This window comes from Euprymna scolopes, chromosome 1 (assembly GCF_053919585.1).
Source record: "Euprymna scolopes isolate OS-2025 chromosome 1, ASM5391958v1, whole genome shotgun sequence".
NCBI classification, from domain to species: domain Eukaryota; kingdom Metazoa; phylum Mollusca; class Cephalopoda; order Sepiida; family Sepiolidae; genus Euprymna; species Euprymna scolopes.
Genome location: NC_136482.1, coordinates 93,900,080 through 93,922,573, shown reverse-complemented (window position 1 = coordinate 93,922,573; position 22,494 = coordinate 93,900,080). Strand labels below are relative to the sequence as shown.

At 34.1% G+C, this 22,494-nt stretch overlaps 1 protein-coding gene across 1 annotated transcript in view; it reads left to right on the top strand.

Moving 5' to 3' along the window:
• LOC145249513 (bleomycin hydrolase-like) overlaps positions 1–22,494 on the top strand; it is a 126,880-nt gene that overhangs the window by 81,449 nt on the left and 22,937 nt on the right. The window contains exons 2-4 of the mRNA XM_080111161.1: positions 1,014–1,168; positions 11,611–11,760; positions 21,399–21,629. Coding sequence (XP_079967287.1) covers positions 1,014–1,168; positions 11,611–11,760; positions 21,399–21,629 — 536 coding nt within the window. The remainder of the gene's footprint in view (positions 1–1,013; positions 1,169–11,610; positions 11,761–21,398; positions 21,630–22,494) is intronic.

Here is a 22,494-nt window from a genome sequence, read left to right as displayed (position 1 = left end):
AGTAATAAATCAATCCCTTCTCAAAAGGGGAAGGCAAACTCTGGGAGGGTGTACATATTAGAACAGCAGATGATCAAAGTCATCCCTCAGCCAATGGTGGGTGGGGTGGGGGGATTTCAACAATGGCCTAGATTCTATTGGTTTTGCTTTTGAAGGAAAATAGAAGTAAAAACATTTTTTAATTTGTGTTTGTATACTGTAGGTAGATGTGTATGATATTAAAAAATTCCTTTGGCTCAACAAACTTGATGATGTCCACATGTTTGCTGTATCTCTCGTCCATTATAAGCGCAACTACTTTTCTCTTGCGAGTGAAGAGTTCTGCTTTAGTTAATCGCTAAATCTTTGCACACACACTGAAATATCCTTCTGGTTGTTTTTATGATAACATAATGAAGTCATACATTTTCATTGAGATTATTGCAACAAAATCGTATTATAATTCTGAAGTGATACATTGAAATTTTGCAAACATTTTCGCTAGTAGTGCTTAAAGCAGAAATGCTCGTCTAAATACAGAGTATTAAGACTTCTGTCTTCATAAATGGGCAAAAAATACTGATTACAAGTAAGCATTTTATGTTTTACATTACAATTCTATTTCTGACCAAATGCCACTTTTGTTCCAAGTTTCATATGTATATTCCATGAACTTATTTTTATCATTCTAACCTGATGCTCATCAGTGTCATTTGGATCAATCTAATGGAACAGATCCTATTTATTATTCCACAAGGGAAGAATTAGACATGGTTAATTTTAATGTGGGGAAAATCTAGCTTTCCAAAAAAAAAAAAAATGGGGCGCTCTGAATTGGGACAAAAATTTTATAAAATTTCAGTCTGATTAAGAACAGAAAGATAAAGTGTAATTCTAGAACAGCCAAAAGGTTATAATCATAATACATGGGTTTGTATATTTCAGTTTTTTTTTTTTTTTTTTTTTTTTAATTTATTTATTTTTTTTGTTACATTGTTTGTTATTTTTTGTTGAATTATTTTATTTACTTTCAGGAGTTCCTATCGAGGATTTGAACAAAATGCGAGAGGAGTTCCTTGCTCATGATAAGCATAAGCTGGCCCAGGATATGTGTCATTACCACAGCATCCGTGATATGACACTGTCACCTCGAGCCCTGCTCAGTATCAACCATGTGTTCAATACAAAGGTATTTCTCCTCATTTAATCTAAAAAAGAAAAAAATGCTGTATATATATTCCAATTCTTTTTTTTAAATCAAAATATTTTAAACATTGCATATTACTGTATAGAGGTTGTATTTATATTAAAAATATTTTAAACATTGCATATTACTGTATAGAGACTATATTTATACAAGTTAGGAAAGCATTGCATCCAAGGCATGAAAATTGTTAAACAAAATGTTTTTACTATAGGCTTTAAAAATAAAGGTACAAGATTCAATTTGAAATTTATTTATCTTCAAAGTGCACTTTTATAAATTTTACAAAGTAAGGTATAAAAATTTAATTTAAATTGAATCAAAAAATGACCTTGAATTTATTTTATTTAATGTACATTTTGTTGCAATTTAAAAACATTATCTTTCATCTAGCAATTAATGATATAGATATAAAATTTTCAATTATTTTTTTTTAAGTGCAACAGAATGTACATTACATAAAATAAATCCAAGGTAATTTTTTCATTCAATTTAAATTAAATTTTTATACCTTACTTTGTAAAACTTATAAAAGTGCACTTTGAAGATAAATAATTTCAAATTGAATCTTGTACCTTTATTTTTAAAGCCTATAGTAAAAACATTTTGTTTAACAATTTACATGCCTTGGATGAAATGTTTTTATGACTTGTATGTTATCTTTTTAAGATTATATTTTAAAACTCTCCTTCTCTCTATTTCAGTTTGTAGTTTTCCTCACACCACAACTCATTTTTGCAACCCCCTCTTTGTATTATTACAGGTCTGAATAATGAGAAAATCTTAATTTTTTTTTTGACAAAAACTTTAAAATAACTTTTTTAGATTAAATTTTTTTAAACTTCTTTCAGAATAGAAAATCTTTCAAATTTAATAAGGAACATATTTCATATAGGTTTTATTAACAAATATTCAGTACAGATGAAAATTTCAAAAGGATTGTATAACTGGTTACAGTCAATAGTAGTCCTCGCCAGCGAAAGTCTTTGTTATTGTTATTCTATTATTATTTAAAACATTTTGTGTCCTGTTCTTTTGCGTGAGGACTTATTAAAAATATTTTAAACATTGCATATTACTGTATAGAGGCTGTATTTATATTAAAAATATTTTAAACATTGCATATTACTGTATAGAGGCTGTATTTATATTAAAAATACTATCAAATATTCACTTCATCTTGGTACACTTATTTAATACTAAGTTGAGGAAAAAAATTGCACTGTGTAAAAATAAAAATATTCAAGATCTTGTTCCATTCCAATTCATGTAATATATTATAAAGGTTTGTAGATTTGAGTCTTTTGATGAATTTAAAATAGCATATCAAATTTCAAATCAAAGGGAAGGTTTGTATGTTGAGCGCATCTATAAGTTTTCAGGTTGTTAGCACAGAAGGTCAAGGACAATGATGATGTTTATCTTGAAAGAGTTGCACCTGGATAATTTCATTCACTTCTATGTTAACTCTGTGCACAAACTTTTTTTTTTTTTTTATTCAATTTTCACCCCAAACAAGGCACAGTGCCACTTTGAAGCAGGGAGCTACTATCAGGGACTTAATTAGTGGGGTCATTATGAAGGGAGATTAGAAAGATGTTTGTTGACATTACACTTGAACTTCTGCATATCGTTGCAGTTGGGAAAGCAGAATCCCGGAAGGGAGTTCCAAAGACCCGCAGTTCTGGGGAAGAAACTATTGGAGTAAAAGGCTTTCTTGCACCTAGGGATCTCTACTGTAAAGGGATGAGACTTAATAGCTTGTCGGGTTTGTCGGGGGTAGTTACGTCGGGGAGGTACAAGTGTTTGCAGTTCATCAGAGCATTCACCATTAAAGTATTTGTAGAACAGGCAGAGGGATGCAACATCTCGTCGATGGGACAGAGGTTGAAGCCTAGATGACAGTTCAGGACCTATCAGGTTGGCGACTCTCTTTTGAACCCTGTCCAGGAGCGAGAGACAAGAAGCAGATGCACCAGCCCAGATGTGACAACAGTACTCCATACATGGGCGAATGGTTGCTTTATAGAGGTATAAGTAAGTAGTTTTCTAGCACGGTAGAGAGAGCCAACCTTCCTTGCAGCAGCCTTGGCAATGCTCTCAATGTATCTATTCCAGTTCATATTCCCTGTAAACGTTAGCCCGAGCAGTTTAAAAGAAGTACTTTCAGGTAATGTGTTCTTGGCCATTGCTATTGGTGGTAGAGAAGGTTTCTTGTAGTTATTGAAGGAAACAAGCTTAGTCTTAGCAGCATTGAATGTGACCAACCATTTTTGTCCCCATTCCACTACGGATTGGAGGTCATCCTCTAGTGTTTCTGCCATTTCCTTGGATATGTGTTCATTTGTTTTCCCCTCATATCTGTTATAGAGAGTGGTGTCATCGGCAAATATACCCATCTCCGAAACAATTTTATCAGGGAGGTCGTTTATGAATATCAGGAATAATAGAGGTCCAAGGATAGACCCCTGAGGTACTCCCGCATTTATGTCGTATTGTTTGGATGTACGACCGTCGAGGACAACTTTGATTTTTCTATTACTTAAGAAGGATTTAATTACATTATGAATTCTTCCAGTGATTCCATATGATCTAATTTTCCTTAGAAGACCATCGTGCCATACCCTGTCAAAAGCCTTAGATATATCGAGGGCCACCGCTCTACCCTCCCCTGTTTTATCCAATGAACGGTATATACGTTCAGAAACTACAGTTAAGATATCTGCTGTTGAACAGGCTTGCCTGAATCCATATTGTTTGTCGGTCAGGAGTTTAGCAGCTGTTAGGTGCTGGACTAGGGCTTGATTAACTAAGGACTCAAATATTTTGGCGAAAAGCGGGAGGAGGCTAATGGGGCGATAATTTAGTGGGTCAGTTCTTTCACCAGAATTCTTGAAGACTGGTACCACAGAGGCGGTTTTCCAGCAGTCGGGAAAACAAGATTCGTTAAGGCATTTATTGTAAAGTTTGGACAGAACTGGAGCAACCTCGGCAGAGCATTTTTTTAATAGCACAGCCGGGATAAGATCTGGTCCACACACTTTTGAGGTGTCTAGGTTTTTTATAATAGCATGTACCTGAGAAGGGGTGATTTTCAAATCTTCTAGTAAGGCGTCTGTTCGCAGAGGAAAATCAGGGAGTGAGTGGTGTACCGAGTTCAGTGTGGAGTTTGAGGCAAACCGACTGGCAAGCAGATTAGCCTTGTCAGTTGCCGTGCAAGCAACCTCATGATCGTTTGATAGTGGGGGAATAGTTGACTGTCCATTATTTACTACGCTGTTGTAGATTTTCCAAAAATCCCGGGTTCCTAATTTCTGTGCTTCGATGCGTTTTCTGGTGGTTTCAGAGTAATCTGTCTTAGCTGTCTCTATCACTCTCTTACAATTATTTCTAGCTTCTATAAACTTTTGTTTATTTGAGCTGGACTTATGTCGGTTGAATCTGCAGAATGCATGCTGCCTTTGACAAATGGCAGCTGCACAAGCAGAAGTAAACCATTGGGGGGAGTGGGGCTTGCTATAGAATTTCCGTGCGGGAACATGTGCTTCAATAGCAGTTTTGAACCATTCAGTGGTCTCATTTGCACACTGTTCCGCTGGAAGAGTAAAGATATTTTGCTATGGGGCATCTCTGATGATCTCCCTGATGGCTTCCCAATCAGCCTTTTTGTAATACCTCGTTGTTTTGAGTAGTGGGTCTTCAGTTTTAGGGCGAGAATTTAGGCTGATTTCTACCATTATCACAGCGTGATCAGCATTCCCGAGTGGGCTGTGGGCATTTGTTGTACAGTCATTGGGAACCGTTGTCAGAAAGAGATCTAGAAGTGAGGCATGTTGATCTTGCTGGTCTGGGAAACGTGTCGGAAATGTAACCAACTGAGATAGGGAATGGGATATAGAGAAGCTATGTGTTGCGCTACCAGCTACGTCTGTGTGATTAGAGAATCCTAGCCAGTTACTGTGGTGGACATTGAAGTCACCAAATACATGTATTTGTGCGCTAGTATCAAGGGAGAGTGCTATATCTATGCTGTCTGAGACTTTGTTTATTAGGGTACAGTCTTGGTTTGAGGGAGAGCGGTAGAGAAAATACAAGTAGCTAATATTGTGTTGCATATTTAGTCTGAAGCACATAAAAGCCTGGTCCTCTGATTCTAGTTTTATTTCTCTAGTCAGGGGGAGGGTGTTACGAATATAGACTCCAAGTCCATGCATATGTCTGTCCGAGTCCTTACGGTAGAGTGGGCGATAATCAGGCATGTTAAAGTGGTTAGAGGGAATGGAGCAGTGAAGGTTAGTTTCACTTAATGCTAAGATATCCGGGGTGTTTACAAGGAGAAATGACTCAACATCATCTAAGTTAGTTCTAAGCTCGCGGATATTAGTAAATGCAAGCCTCAAGGGAGGAGGCAGGTTGGTTTTCTTTGAGTTTGGTCCTGGTTTAAACGTAACTTTTGCTTGAGCTGTCATTTCATTTTATTTTATTTAAAAGTTTCAGTTAGGGTGGATGAGTGAGGGGGTGCTGGACAAGTAGTTGTGCAGAATACCAGACATGCAATACAAGTAGACAATCAGCTGTCCTCACCCGCAGGATTGTGGCCTCAGGAAAGCCCACCGGGAATGAGTGCAGGGTCCCTTTCCATGCGCGACATGGCACTACAAACATCCCGATATTTTACAACTGTTGATGGAGCAGCCGCTCTAAGCGCTACCAAAGAGTTAGGGCACCTGTACTATCAGTCGGAAACAGCAGCCAGGAACTGTCAATCCAGTACCCTCAATCCATTAGGCAAAGCCAGCCCAGTCCAACTGCACCGACATATATGGCACTGAAGCACCCCACTGTGTCCAGTTTAGGGGGATGGGATGTGGCGGGAGTGGGGAGAAGCGGTGTTCATTGCCCTAGTCAGGAAACAAGGTCAACCACTGGGTGATTCAGCCGAGTCCCTGTGATAGTACCTCTACGCCTGACCAATAGGCAAAGAAGGAGTATGAAAGCCGGGCGATAGACAGAGCCTATCTCCTCCTTAAGCAGTTTAGGTTTGCCAACCTGTGATTTGTTTGAGTCACCAGCTCTAGGAAGGTTGTCGTCCAGGACTGAAGAGGCCTCCCTCCCCTAGGTTTAGTTTCAGAGTTTTCCTTCTCCTAGACGGATGACCTAGGAAGACCTACGGGTCCATCAGCTCCGAGGGGGGTTCGCCCCGCGCCTGGGTCCTAGTCCAGGTATTTCTGCGACCCCACATGGGTAGTTAATATTTATTGGTTATTTAGGTTAATATTTCCTGAAAAAATCGGGCATTTAGGTTAACTTTTATTTAGGTTAAAATTTTCACTCCTCAAACCTGGTTAAAAAAGGGCATTACTATGCTTCCATTTTCATTTTTACTGAGAGAGGGTATAGGTGAAAATTCGTGCAGTGGAAGCAGCTAAATTTGCTACAGTATTGGATTAAGAGAGACGAGTTAATGTATGGTTAGATATAGTTTTGTAAGTTTAGGAATGGATGATTAGATATGGTTTAGTAGGTTTAGGATTAGGATAAAGTGTTAGGGTATGATTTACTTGCTATTAGAAATTATGATTTGGTGCCCAAACCGAATATTTAGTAAGACTGAAAGATAAGATATGCTCAGTATAGATACAAGAGAACATTTGATATGGAGTGCAGTTATACCTGATAGATATAGGTTATTGCATATTCTGTAAGTATAGTTAAATATAGATGGATGGATAAGTAGTATTGTATACAAATGCATGGAATTTTAGACAATTTGAGTAAGTTGCCTTTAGACTACAACGAAGGAGAATGACTTCGCCTTTCTCTTAATATCCGGAAGTTTTTATTTCAATGAGTACCGGTTTAGTTTGTGTAATGATTATTGCAATACTATCTCTTAACAAAGAGATATTAATGGTTGCTGTTCATTATAGATTACTTTAAGTCTGTGTATAGGACTATGGCTAGTAAGTATTTACTTAGAAGCTTGGTTATGGGTTAGGAGTTTTAATCAGGAGCATGCCTAGGAAATTTTGGTTGTTAATGGGTATCGATTTACGAGTCTGTTAGGGTCAAGGGCGGAGAGCAAGGACCCCTCTAAGTTACGTGAAACGGATTAGGTTTAGTGACAACTTGAGAAATAGAGCAGTTTGATTTGTTAGTGATCAGGAGAAAGAGAATTTAAGTAAAAAATAAGAAGGTTTGTCATGCAAAACAGACAAGGCAGTCATCTTGGAGGTAAAGTATCTATAGGGGGTACTTAGTATACAATCAGCAGTATTTTTCAGTTTTGAGAGGAATTTTAGGTACAATAGTTTCATGGTTTGTTGTACAAGTCCATAGTCTAGGTCAGGGACAAGGCACTTCTAATATTGCAGCTGGGTGTATCTAATTTTAAAAGTAGTTGAATAGAGTACTATGAGGTGTTCTACTTAGCTTAGGGATAGAAAGAAAATTTAAGGTAATATTCAGTGATATAAGCAATTTCATGAGGATTAGATATATGATCACTGGATGTTGAGCTGCTCAGGAGAATTCTTGTATCTATTCAGAAGGATGTCTTGGTGATATAAGATTTGAGAAATTAAGAGTCTGGGGATACAGAAAGTTGTGAGCTGATGAGGATTCAGTACAGGCGATTATATATAGTTAGCAAAGGTGGTTTAGTTTAGTACGCACGTATTGTACATATTAAGTATACTGCTTCAGTTCTATCCTCTATTGTAAAGGAAAACCCGTTTGCATTTCGATTGGTAATTTTGTCAAAAGAGGAAATTTAAAACAGCTTATCTAATTTTGGTGATATCAGTTTATAGACAATTGTACAGACTGATAAATTGTTGTGTAAGACATAGGAGCCCATCGTCTTCGTATTTTGATGAAACGATGGATCAAGGGATCAAGAGCATAGGTTCGGAAGAGGTGTCCGGAAAGGAAATGACAGTGTACAAGGAAGGGGGGGGGGGTCACTGATTTCTTATTAACGTTATTTTAATTTAAAAAAAAAAAAAAAAAAAAAAAATTGCCTTTCGATGGCTGATTATATTAAGTATCGTACTTAAATAAAGTTTTCATATCCTCTAAATAAATTAGCATAATTTCTTTTTTTTTACCGAGTTTGTCTTTACTATAGCATTGACTTATTATTTAAGTGAGATGGGATTGTAAACTGCGAAATGGTCTATTTAAGTGGAGAAAAATATCGGTTACAATATGCCTGGTAATGTAAAGAATATTTGTTTTAATTTCATGCGAAACAGTTAAGGATTTTACTTAGCTTTGGGTTTTTTTCTTGGACACTTGAGACTGAAAACCAGGGTGGTCATTTCCCTTGGCCCCGCACGGTCAAATGGCATTTGTGGTACCAAGATGATATCTATTCAGTAGGGAGTGGGTAGGCTAATTTAGGGGGAGGGGGGTCACTTAGTGAAAAGTTTTCCATTTGGCGGCGCGACAATATTTCTTTGCATCGTTTTCAGAGATATTAATGTTAACAATTGAATACGTTTTAATATGTACTTAAACATTACATAAAATGTAAAACAATTAATATGTACTTAAACATTATATTCAGTGTAATCCGGATATAAGAGATCTGAATATAAGAAAAACGGATATAAGAGAGATTTTCTCTGGTCCCAAATTAGAGCCTGTGTTAATGTACAGTGTAACCCGGATATAAGAAATCCCAATATCCATGTAGTCTGGATATAATGGAGAAGGCACTGTATGAAAGTCTATTATATCAGGGTTACACTGTAAAATGTAAAACAAAATATCATGTTTAGATAATGTTTCAAATGACATTAAGATATTTTTATTGTGAGGATGAGATTTAAAAAAAGTTTTTTTTACATAATTTTCACACAAAATACAGTTAAACTGAACTCATAAATTGGTGCTTCTACAGGTTTTGAACTGAACAAAACGGACTTAGATAATGGTTAAAAAAAAAAACATTCAGTCCAAATTCTGTAGAAGTACCCTAAATTTTATTCAATTAAGTAGTTTTGAAATTAAACTTTCACCAAAGAAACATTTTAACATTTTATCTTCTGAGAAACAATGAATGTAATTTTTAGTTTTATTTATTTTAAATCTATTCATTTTTTTCCGTTTATGTATGTTCATATATTTATAACACTTTTTTTTTTCTGAAATAATTCTTTAAAAAATGTTTTGATTACTTTTTAGCGAAAATATTGAAAAAAAAATTAATCAAAACAAACAAATTATTTTCACTAAATAATTTCATATTTGAAATTATGTCTGAAACAGGACGTTTTCTTACATTTTTGTTCTTTATCTTGTTTTATTCATTTTCTTTTTATATCAATTTATTTGTTCTTTTTCTTGATAATTTAAGCATTGTAAATAAGTCTATAAAAAAAATTCTGACATTAAACTTAAATAAAATTGAGAAACTTAAGAATGGAAAAACGTTCTTCATTCTTATTTGTTGATGTTTGGATTAACCATAATTATAAGAATGCATAAAAAGAATATTTATTTTTATGACTTTCTCAATGACTTTGCTTATATGTATGAAAATGACCAAAGTGACAATAATTGCTCTTTTTCACAAATATGTGAAATTGTGTTGAATTATCCCCCCCCCCCCCAAATCAAAAGTTGGTAAGTGGTTGTTGGCATAATGAAAATTCTGGATTGTCCACAACTTTATACAAAGTTTCTACACTTCTTTTTACATTAAATCTAACATCAATGCTGAATGGTTCTTTTAAAAGATTCAAATATTGATTATAGCTGGAAAAATTATGGTTCCTGACAAGTTGGGGCAGGGCAGGGGAAGTCTGAAAATGTCACGTAATTGACCTCGTTTGATTTTACTAAAATTGATTTTACATACTGAATTTAAAAATAATACTTTCAGAACAGAAAAAAAAATACTGACAATTTCCCTTTTCAAAATATCTAAAAATTCATTCATTATTTTTCTTTTATTATTGGCCTCCCCCTCCTCTAGCCAGGACCAGGAAGTGTTAGGAAATGATTCATAAAAAAAAGGCAAATCTTTTGAAATTTTAAAAAAAAAAAAAAAAAAAAAATGGTTATAACCAAGGCGCACAAAGACATTCGGATGAATATCAAAAGTAGAATGGGTAGTCAGCTGGGAGTGATGGAGTAAAACAAAAGATCCAGACATGGTATTTTTGTATATTTAGAAGTTTTGAGTTTATGCCAGTTCTTCAGTTTGCGGGAGTTGACAATGGTTGGCATCTCAGAGGTCCCCTGGAGACATCTGAGAGATTGGAATTGGTCAAGGGACCAACACAACCACACGGCTATCAACAGACAATGTTTAGGGTTTCTTTTTCTATGGTACAGACACATACCCACAATTCAACTGAGTTATACTAATATATAAATAAAATGTTGTTTTATCATAGTAACTACTTACATAAAATGAGTACAGGTGATCCTCAGGAAAAAATCGAGTTTGTCCATGAAGGACTCACATAGACAAATGTGACAAGTATCTTTAAAAAAATAAATAAATAAAAATCCTTTCATTTATTTATTTATTTATTTTTTTTGTAAAAAAAAAAAAAAAAGTTGTGACCTATAACCGTTTACATTCATCACACGATGATGGCAGGTGAATCATCACACGCATTGTTTAGTTTCATAAACTCCAGTTTCATTAGCTTAATCCAAATTTTATGTACCCCTTTCTTTAACTATTATGTAGGTAGAAAAGTTTTGCCAATTTTTTAAATTTCATCTTGAAAATGAGAAACTGTTTGAAAATCTTTATTCATAAAAATGACTTTTGCTCTCTATAATTTGATTCTATCTGTCAATGCCTCACTTGTAAAATTTTAGGTTTTGATGTGAAATATGAATCTAACTTGTGTTCAATCTCCTCATGTGATGTGAACTGAAAAAACATTTATGTGGCCCTGAAATCTTTTTTCCTTTTGACGCTGAAAATGGATAAAAAAAAAAAAAAGGTGAGAAGCATTGATTTTAAATGTTTTTTAATCCTCAAAATAAGTGATAATTCGATGGCATTAGGTCAGGAGAATATGCAGGATAGGGCAAGTTTTCCCAACCAAATTTTGCTTAGTGCTGTGTGGGGATGAGCATTATCATGATGGAAGATGACTTCCTTTCTGTTGAAATATTGTCAGGTCAACATGGTTGAGAATATTGCCGAAAAATATAAATGATTCTTTAATAATCTGAAAGAAAATTAATAAATTAATCATGGTAATATGTTTAAGTTAATAAAAATATGCATAAAATAAATTACAATGATTTAAAACACCCTTTCTATAAACTTTGTTCCATTCTCTTCATATTTTATGGATCCTTTAAGAAGTGTTTTATGCTTTATCTACTGAAGTTGTTGTAATCTTAATTTTGCATGCAAATTTACCTGCATTAATCTGTTGTGATTGTTTCAGATTGAAGAAGCAAAGCCAATGACCAATCAGAAATCTTCAGGACGTTGCTGGATTTTTGCTTGCATGAACCAACTGAGACTTCCGTTTATGGAGAAGTATGAACTTGCAGAATTTGAATTCAGTCAGGCCTACTTGTTTTTCTGGGATAAGGTTGGTTTTTATTTTTTCTCTATTTTTTATGTTCGTATATTAAACGTTTATTCAGTTTCGTATTAGTTATTTGAGAAAGCAACTGCTAATGTTCTCCATCCTGGCTTATAAAACCACATATATGCAAGAACTGAACCAGTTTTTTAATTTTTATCCCCCATCCCTCTTTCCACTATAGGAAAATGTGGCACAAGATCAGAAGGTGGGGATAGTAGTCTAGCACACAAGAGGTAGTGTGCGCTTGCCTGGCAAAAATGTCTGAGCTGCCCCATTGGCATCCCTCCAGTAAGGGTGTACTTCATTCACACGCCCAGCGAGTGATGTCACCGAATTTGGCCATTCTGGGTTCTGGTTGATCTGATACTCAGCGGTCACTCTGGTGAAGGTACTAGGTGTTGAAGAGTTCTATCTGGCAAATTACCATTTCTCTTACGTTGTCAAAGATTGAAAGGGCAAATCATTCAGTATCAGTCGCTAATGACTGTATCAATGGGTAGCAAAGGTCATTTAGACCAAAAATAGAAAGAATAGCAACCGATCTTTTTGTAAAACGTAACAATAATTATTCATAGAAAACAGTCAAACACTCTGATTATTCACAAGTTTCAACTTAGGTCCTTAATGTTCGTGTCTAGATAGCATCCCTTTGTAAATCTGGATGATTTACAAGTTCAGCCGCTAACCCTAGGTCAATGGGTCAGTCTCTCAACAATGTGCCGTTCAGTGGGGGGAGAGAGAGAGAGCAAAGTCGGTCTGGGCGATTTGCAAGTTCATTTTGTGGCAGATGTCAAATCAACAGGGCAACATGTTGCTGTATGTGCGTGGCTTGTTTTGTGTCTGTGTGTTCGTGCCATGCATAAACCTGATGTAGCAGCCATAATAGTTGCTATAAACTTACTGCACATATATCTTCCACCCAACATAAATACTCCCAACTAGCAGCAAAAACTCACTCCTTCACTGTAGAAATCTTCAAATGTCAGAAAAACTTTCTATTTAAATAACTACTTTCCTCAGACTACTTGTCTTTGGAATTCCCTCTACACACCCTGTTTCCCCAATGGTACCAACATGGAGAAATTTAAATGTAAATTTAACTAACATCTTGCACAATCTTCCACTTATGCTGCCCCTATATATAAATCTGGCACCTAATCACAGTAGCTCCATATATCTCGTTGGCAATATGCCTTATTTGCGGATGAAAATAAAAATAAAAATGCAGCATTTTATGTGAATTTAGTTTTATTTATGATTTGAAAATTTTTTTAAGATGTTAATGAGGTTAACAATTAGATAAGGACAGCAGAGAGGTCATCATTGATTTCCAGGAAATGCTGGGCATGTCTTGAGGCAGTTACTATAAACTTGAACTTGAAATCTATTTGAATTATGTACACCATCTCCTACCTAAACCAATGCTCAGCATTCATCAATCCACTTGATGTATATAAGAAAAAAAATTTACTCTTCTGTGGATTTGACTCAAGGTTATGTGTATGGGTTTAATGAAAGTGTTTGTGAGGAACGAACTTGATTTGAACTTTGCACAACCAGGTTATGATCTATGTTGTTAAGCACTTAGCTACCTTCACTCTCATCAATCCCACGTGATAAAATGAATATTATTTTAAAAACAAAATGTAATGTGGTATTATGGGTTAAGTGTGAATGGACATAGGATTCCTCACTCAATTATGGTCTTCCTGCTAGTCTAATAGTACAGATGTTATACTATCGACTGCCTTTTAACACCCACTCCTGACTGCACAATATACGGCACAATCATGTCGACACACTGGTTCTCGCCAGATCACCAAAGTTAAGCAACAATGAGCCTAGCCAGTACTAGATAGGTGACCATTTGGGAAGGCGAGGCGCTGTATGTACCGCTCAGTCGTAGAAATTTCCAGGTTGGTATCTAGGGGCACATTTAACTCACGGGAGTAAATACCTCCCCTCCCCTCCTCAAATGAAGATGGAAAGCAACAGGAAACTACCGTCTTTACTTGTGTTCCTGAGATTACCATGGCTCTACAATTTAGCCGTGGTCACCGATGCTGTTAAAATAGCAGGGCTGCTGCATGCGTGCTGACTGCTGAGAAAGTGAGACAAGTGAACGTTGATAGGGATGCCAGTGAATCTATTGAACAGTTTGTTGTTAGTTTCTGAGTGGCTGAATGATAATAAGCTGAGAAAAAAAAGATGCAGCCAGTTTCAGTGGTCAGCTGGGGATACTTGAGAGGAAGATTGGACATGTAAAATTTCCTGTGAAAAGTGAGCATATTTGAGGGATTGGCTGTCAAAGAGTTTGGTTCAGGTGATCACTGAAAAAGTCTTCATTGGACAAAGAAAATTGTCACTGGAGCTGACACAATTGGACAATAATGATCAGCTGTTAGCATTTGGGGTCCTTAGCTATGATGATATCATACAATCGGTATTTAGCACAACAAAGTTATACTCGCACCTTGTCTTGTTTTTATCCTAGCATGACAAATTTCATTTATTTTTTTTATTTTTTTACTGTTCAAACATTTAAATCTTTTGAGTTTGCATTTATATATGTCGTAATATTTTATAACTTTTATTGGTATGAATTAACTTGACAAGAGTTTTGGAGAATTTTTCCCTTTTACATATGCATTCTTGCCCCACATTAAAGAACATGTAAAAATTAATATATATACTAGCATTTCAGCACAGTGTTGCCTGGGTGTTTGGAGGTGTATGTTGAGCAAAAAAAAAAAAAAGTGGTAGTAGGAAGGCAGGCTCGAACCCGTACCGTGAAGGAGGAAAAGAACGGGAAAAAAAACATGACTGACATCTTTGCTGTTACGACCATCGTCAAACCGGGAGTGACGTAGGTTTTAATTAAGGCTAGACAATCGAAAGGAGGGGATGACTTTCAACAATATCAGCGAAAAAAGTGACCCCTCCCTGTAGAAAAGTGCCCAGTTGAAGGTGAAGAAATTAATGTTTTTAGCCAATTTTTCGGTATTCTTCGTCTGAAGGGTCAAGCTTCAAACGATACTGATCTTGTGAAAATCCGTCGTCTCTGTCTAAAGTTTTAGGCAGACATGCAAACATACATACATACATACATTTATATATTGATTGCTCAAATTTTCAACCCAAACCAATTATAAAGCTTGCCCTATCTCTGAATACCCTTTATGTAAAATTTCAAATTCTGCATGAGTACCATTCTTTTTTTCGTCTTGTGTTCAAGTTTTTGAGTGGGCTATCAGCAATTGCAAACTAACAAATTTAACCAAAATGCAAAAAATTCAACAATTAAATAATTTTAATAAGTGCTCAGCTAGATGTGTCAGAAACCGACCTTACGAATGCGTGAAAAAATATTGAATAATTCGACCTCCTAGCTTTCCAAGCTTATAACTACTTGAAAAATGTAATTCAGACCCTAATTTTCCCAATTAAAGGAGTAAAGACCAAAATTTTGTTTTTTTAAATCGGTTTTCTTTAAAAAAGATTTGAAGAAAATAAACAAAACTTACGTCCATTATAAAAAATCTATATAAATTCCAAAAAAAATCACTTACCTATAAAAATTACTAATCAATGTGTAATTCCATTCTTCATTGTTAAGAATTTATCCATATTTATATTTTAAAATCCATTTATTTTTTAAATAAAAGAATTTTTTAAATGCCTGTTTGAAAAAGGCGTCATGATGCAAGAAATTTATATTTTTATCGAAAACTGTAAGTAGTTTTTTTTTTATTATTGTTTTGACCTATGGATGGACAAAAGGAAGTAAAAACCACACGTTCGCGTTAGTCGTCTAGCCTTGTCCGTGAAGAAATATGTGTTCCCATAGATTAAAAATAGTCAGATTTTACTTATAAGATTTTGCCTTTAAAAAAAAAAGACACTTGAGGAATTTTTTTCTTTCTTTTCTCAAAGAAATGCATAAATTTTTTTGATTTATTATATTTTCATTCATTTTGTCAAGTGAAATTTTTGTCATCGTCCATTACTTACTGGACAATATAAGCAGAACATAGGCTTCCAATAATAAAAAAAAAAAAATCGTGTTTTTTTTTAAAAAAAGTTTTACACTTTGGATTTTACAGGTAAATTTCCAAAAAACACTTCTTTTTTTTTGTTTTAATTTACAATATATTATTTTTTTATTTTTTATTTTCAATTTGTGATATATAAAACGTTGGTACATAAATTAATTATTAAAATTTAAATAGACATTTCAAAATGGGAGGGTAAATTAAAAAAAAAACGTTTTCTAAAATATTATATTCGGTTTATTGGAAAGAGCATAAAATTTCACATTGACCCTGAAAATATTGTAAAAATTTAACCAATAGAAAAATTTTGATAGATTTTTAAAGTTTAAAAAGTGAAAAAAAAAATTCAATTGATTTCATTATGTAAAAAAAATGGCTGCTTGAAAGCATGCCGGCACTTGGTAAACACTGTTTTTTAAAAAATAAAAAATAAAAACTCGTAATTTCTCTTTTAAAAGTGGGTTGTTTATTTTCTTTATGGAATATACTTCCAAAATAAACTATTAAAGTTGTTTAAAAAACAATTTTTTATATTTTATTCGCAGTTTCGTGTTAGGAGTGTCACTTTTGGCAGATTTGCCGTTTAGTTGTACAAATATCCTCAAACCAGGTCGTCACTAAAAGGGATTCTTAAAGGTCGACACCGGTATCGATCAAAAGTTTGTTTACATGTTTTAAAAGCTTTAAATGGCTAAAATATAATCAGTTATTGAAAATGTGATCAATGTTATTAAAATTTAATTTAGATTAACCACGTTGTTTAAAAAATTAAAAAATATAATGCAAGATGAAGTTTTAAAATGATTAAATGTGTTTTATTTTATAAATTTAAAATTAAAAACATTGGCCAATAAAAATAAAATTTTGGGTACTTATGTATTTTTTGTGCCGTGCTGAAAATAATGTTATTTTGAAAGCCATTCTTAATGAGGAGGTGAAAGTGTTCTCCCACTTTACAATTAAAAAAAAAAGATATTGTGAAACTTGAATTTAAACTGAAAAAAAATAAAAAATATATAAAAATAGGGTGCTACCATTTCCCATCGTATGCATCCGAGAACAATATCTACTGTGACATTAAACCAAAATTTGGTGCTTATGCATTTTTGGTACCACGCTATTTTTAAATAGTTTTTTCAGGTTAAATTCAAGATTTACAATATCTTTTTTTTTTTTTTTTTTTCTTTTTTTTAATAGTAAGGTGGAAGCACAGAATAGTTACAAAACAACCTCCTCGTATTAAGAATGGCTTTCAAAATAATATTATTTCAGCACAGTACCAAACAATACATAAGTACCCAAAATTTTATCTTTATTGTTCAATGTTTTTAATGTTAAATTATAAAATAAAATATATTTAATCATTTTAAAACTTCATCTTGCATTATTTGTTTAACAATGTGGTTAATTTAAATTAAATTTTAATAACATGATCACATTTTCAATAATTATGCGATTATATTTTACCCATTTAAAGTTAGTAAAACATGTAAATAAACTTCTGCCGATACCGGTGTCAACCTTTATGAGTCCCTTTTAGTGACAACCTGGTTTGAGGATATTTGTACAACTAAATGGCAAATCTGCCAAAAATTCCCCCAAAATTCTGATACACCTAGTGCTCAGCTTCTCAATCCCCCTTATTGGCATGGTTGTTGTAAAAATGAAACAGAAACTTAAATTTCGCTCTGTTTTTCTTTTAATTTTTAAATTGTGCCCCCTCCCCCCCAACGATACAATCAAAAGAATAACATTCAACAATTGTACTTTATATATACAAAACACAAAATATTTTAAAAAGTTATTAACGGAAGGGAAATAATTCCATTTTTAAGCGAAAAAAAGTCAGTTTGGTATATCTTTTTATTATTTTTTACAGAAGTCCAACTTACCCTTCACATCGTAAATGTCGACATTTATAGGTTGTTGAGTATGTTTACAATGACTAAACACTCCAATCTACCCATGTTAAGAACGGCTTTCGGAATAGACATCCCTAATCTTGTCAGCATACTCGAAAACCTATAAAAGTTTACATGTCGAATGTGAACGATGAGTTGAACGTAATGTAAAAATGTACCGAATTTAAAAGGGAACGAAATTTGAATTTCCATTACATTTTTACAACAACCATAAAGCAGAGCATTCTCCGCAAATTTTACCTAACTTAGTGTATTAATGTTATTTAAGTAAAAATAATATTTAGGTTTGGATATAAATTCCTAAACTCATTTCACACTAAATAATTTAGGTGACTGAAATAGGAATCTGATCGAATCTTTAATTTCCTGAATAGTAAAAAGATGATCCACAACGGTCGATTTGTTGCTAATATCCATTGTTTAGGCACGGGCAAAAGTAAACAAATTTTTTTGCAGGTTTCCGACAACTTTTTGATTGTATTTGAAAGATTAAGGACTAAACTTAATTCCCAAAGGAAAAAAAATATTTGTACACGTGAAAAAAAAGAAAGTTATGAAAAATGTTTTCACGGCGATCTTACCAATTCAGCTAAATTTTGAAGTTAAATAAATTAATTGTAAAAATCCTTTAAAAAAATGAATATTAATTTTCTGGGTCTATTTCAAAGATAATTAGTAAAGTCCTAAGATATTGAATTAAATAAAAAAAGAAACCCCCTTAGTGCGAGAAATTCATTTTGCTTAGAGTTATATCGAATTCATTAGGGGCTATTTTCGTAATGTTCCTGTAAAAAAAAATTTTTTTTTTTTATTGTTACAAATTACGATGCTTTATTTATAGACAAAAAGCAAAAATAAACACATTCTGTTTGCATTAAGCAAGATCACCACGGCCTGTATTGCTGAGACCAAAAGATCCTTTTAGTGATGTCACGTGGTGATATGTCCCCAAATAAAAAATGGCCCATCGGTACAAAGAAAACCACCTATTTATTAAAGAAAAATTAAGTATAATGGTATAATTAAAGAGATATATAAAAACACACATGGGTACAGTAAACATATTATACCAAAATGTGGAAGCCATCCGTCCAGTGGTTATTTAGACTACTAATAACGAACGAACCAAGAATTACATTTATATATATATATATATATATATATATATATATATATATATCAGTGACCCTCAAAAATGCCACTCGTGGAATCCTTAATAAAATTCACAATTCTTTCTAAAATCCAACTAATGTTTGATACTGATAAATTTCAATTTATGCCCGATTTGTCCAACAATCTGTTTTAGCACTATTCAATAATATGCTCCAAATGTGCACCTTTAGATTGCAAGCGTGCTTATGATATGCATAATTGTCAATAACAACACTGCCACCAGAGTATTGCCAATTGTTGAGATGTTTTTCTTTTTGAGCTGAGGTATGATCCTGTGCAATTCTAGGAGGTCCACCTTCTCAGGCTTTGCTTTCTCAAGCTTTGAGAAGGCCTAGTTTATTGCTAATTGCTTAAGGTACCCCTACCAGGGAATGGCAAAAAAAACTGTCCAAGTACTTTTTCCAGGTCAGAGTGAGCTTCATATAGGATTTTAGCTTTTCAAATCTTACTTTCCTGACCTTGTCTCACATCTTTCCACCGTGGGATGAAGATAAACATTCTCACATATTTCTTTCTTAGTATTAAATGAGTCTCCCCGTTTGTGTTTCACATTCAAGTTTAAGATCGTTCAAGGAATGATGAATTTGTGGATTCATCTGTATATGATTTTTTTTTTTTTTTTTATTAATGCTATCGAAATTTTCTCTTAAAGCAAGCTTACATTGTCACTAACGATTTTGGGTTTTTGTCCAGAATTCCCCCGTATTAAAAAAAAACAAAGAAAGAAAAATCTGTATGGTATACATACCTGTGACGAAATGAAAATATTGTATTCCAAAAATCGTGTAAATTGAGTGAGTATTTTTATTACGAAAATCATTTAACAGATTAATGGGAATTCATAGGCATTACAAATCTTGCAAGTTTGAATTATTTAGTTATCTCCCTTTGATATTGTTTTAAAAATGGTGCTGTGCGACACTTGATTACTCATAAAATTTTAATTTTTTTATTTAAAAGTATAACTACTTGATTAATTTACCTGATTTTTGGAGTATATTTTTGTTGCATCATGAGTATGTACATCATTCAGATTTTTCTTTATTTTTGTTTTTTTTAATAAACGGGGAATTCTGGAGAAGAAACGATTTTTGTCCTTTCTGAAACTCTCCAAGAGGTTTTTGAAATTATTCTGCTTTAATCTTGCAACGATTCTCATTTATAAACTTGAAATAAAACAAGTAGACTTTTTACCCATTAAAATGGCCAAATTGATAGTTGAATACAGTTAAACTTGTGCTCATTTTTGCATTTAATATAAAAATACCTATTTCCTAACTATGCATCAAATGAATATTATGATACTTAGTTCATTACACCTTACAACAAAAGTCCATACAAAATTTCAACTAGATCATTTCAGTAGTTTCTTAGAAAAAATGGGACAGACAAAGAGAAATATAATATACATTTTCGTGGGCGGCAATTTTAGAGGATCACATTGTACAGAGTTGAACGATAAAATCGTTGCCCTAAAAAAGACAATGTGATTCCATTTCTGTTTGATAAAAACCAGTTTTCTTTTTTTTGTTGGCCAGTTGTGAACAAATCCCAAGAGCGATAAGAACCTTCTATCATGTCTGAAAGTGACACAATGTTCAACGAGCGAGGTCGAAGATGCGTCGCTGTACAACTCGTGCTCTCTACCAATCCAAGTTATGACAACAGGACCATTGCCAGCACCCTCAACATGCAAATCTGGACGGTTCAACACTTGAGGGCACAGATCAACAAAGTTTCCAGCCACGGTTATGGTCTTTGGTGTGGTTTCAAGTGAGGGCCACATCATGCCACCCCGCATCTTCGAAGTCGACTTGAAAGTCAACACCAAAGTGTACCTGGATGTGCTGACGACTTGTGGTGATCCCCTGGTTCAATTAGGTGGCCGTTGGCAGACCCTGGGTGTGGCAGCAGGACTCTGTGCCGGCCCACAAGTCCAAAGAGACCCAAGCTTGGTTTATGAAGGAGTGTTACAACTTTGTACCCTTCTGTTGCTGCCCCCCTTCTCCCCCGACCTGAACCCACTGGACTATTTCATTTGGTCCTATGTCAAGAACATCACCAGCATGACCTCCAACAACACCAAAGCCAGCTTGATCTCTGCCATCTGCCGAGTATTCGCCAAGCTCCTGCAGCGCTTGTGGAAAAGGCATTCTCCCAGTTCTGAACCTGTATCGAGGCAGTGATTGAGGCTGAAGGCAGCTACATTGAATAGATGTCAGCTCTACTACATCATCAAGTTACCTGATTTGATTTTTTCAATAAAAGTTTTAAAATAAAGTTATAGCGTTGTTTTCTTTAGGGCAACAAATTTATTGTTCCCCCCTGTGCATGCCTGAAAGATTAGATGAATGAAAATGAATATTGCACCAGAAATCGATGACAATCCACCCTTCACCCCAATTAAGGTAGAACATCAATATTTTTGTAAAAATTAATTTTTTTCTTTTTGTTTTTTTTTAATGCAATGATGAATTGTTTATCTTTATTTCAGATTGAAAGATGCAATTATTTGCTTGATGCATTTGTCGACTGTGCACGGAAAGGTCATGTGGCTGGTAGTCGGGTCGTTGACTATTTATTAGTGCAAGCAATTGATGATGGTGGACAGTGGGACATGTTGGTAAACCTCATTGTTAAACATGGTGTTGTTCCGAAGATTGTCTATCCTGACACAATCAGTTGTGAAATGTCCAAGCATTTAGGAATTGTGATCAATGCAAAAGTATGTTATTCATTGTTATTATATTTTTTATTTATTTTTTTTTTTTTGCCATTACATTAATGTCTTAGCCCCTTTGTTTCTTTCTTTTTTCTTTACATTCTCTCTCTCTTCTCTTTCGCTCTCTCTTTTCGTTTTTCTCTTTCTCTCATTCTCTTTTTTTCTCTCTCTGTCTCCTTTTTTCTTTCTCTCACTCTCTACTTTTTTCTCTTTCTCTCTCTCTCTCTCTCTCTCCTTTTTTCTCTTTCTCTCTCTCTCTCTCTCCTTTTTTCTCTTTCTCTCTCTCTCTCTCCTTTTTTCTCTTTCTCTCTCTCTCTCTCCTTTTTTCTCTTTCTCTCTCTCTCTCTCCTTTTTTCTCTTTCTCTCTCTGTCTCCTTTTTTTCTCTTTCTCTCTCTGTCTCCTTTTTTTCTCTTTCTCTCTCTGTCTCCTTTTTTTCTCTCTCTCTCCCTCTCTCCTTTTTTCTCTTTCTCTCCTTTTTTCTCTTTCTCTCCCTTTTTCTCTTTCTCTCCTTTTTTCTTTCTCTCTTTCCTTTTTTTCTTTCTCTCTTTCCTTTTTTTCTATTTCTCTCTCTCCTTTTTTTCTATTTCTCTCTCTCCTTTTTTTCTATTTCTCTCTCTCCTTTTTTTCTATTTCTCTCTTTCTCTCTTTGCTTTTTTTTCTCTTTCTCTCTCTTCTTTTTTTTCTTTGTTTCATTTTCTCTTGTTGCTAGACAAACAAGTGTTTCAAGCCAAAATTAATCTCTAGCCATCAGCACATTTCACAAGAAAGTGAAATCTTAATGTTAATATAAATGCTGTCAGTTGTCGAAGAGTGATCCATTAATTTTTACAGAACTTTGTATGAGTATAAAAAAAACTATTAAAAAAA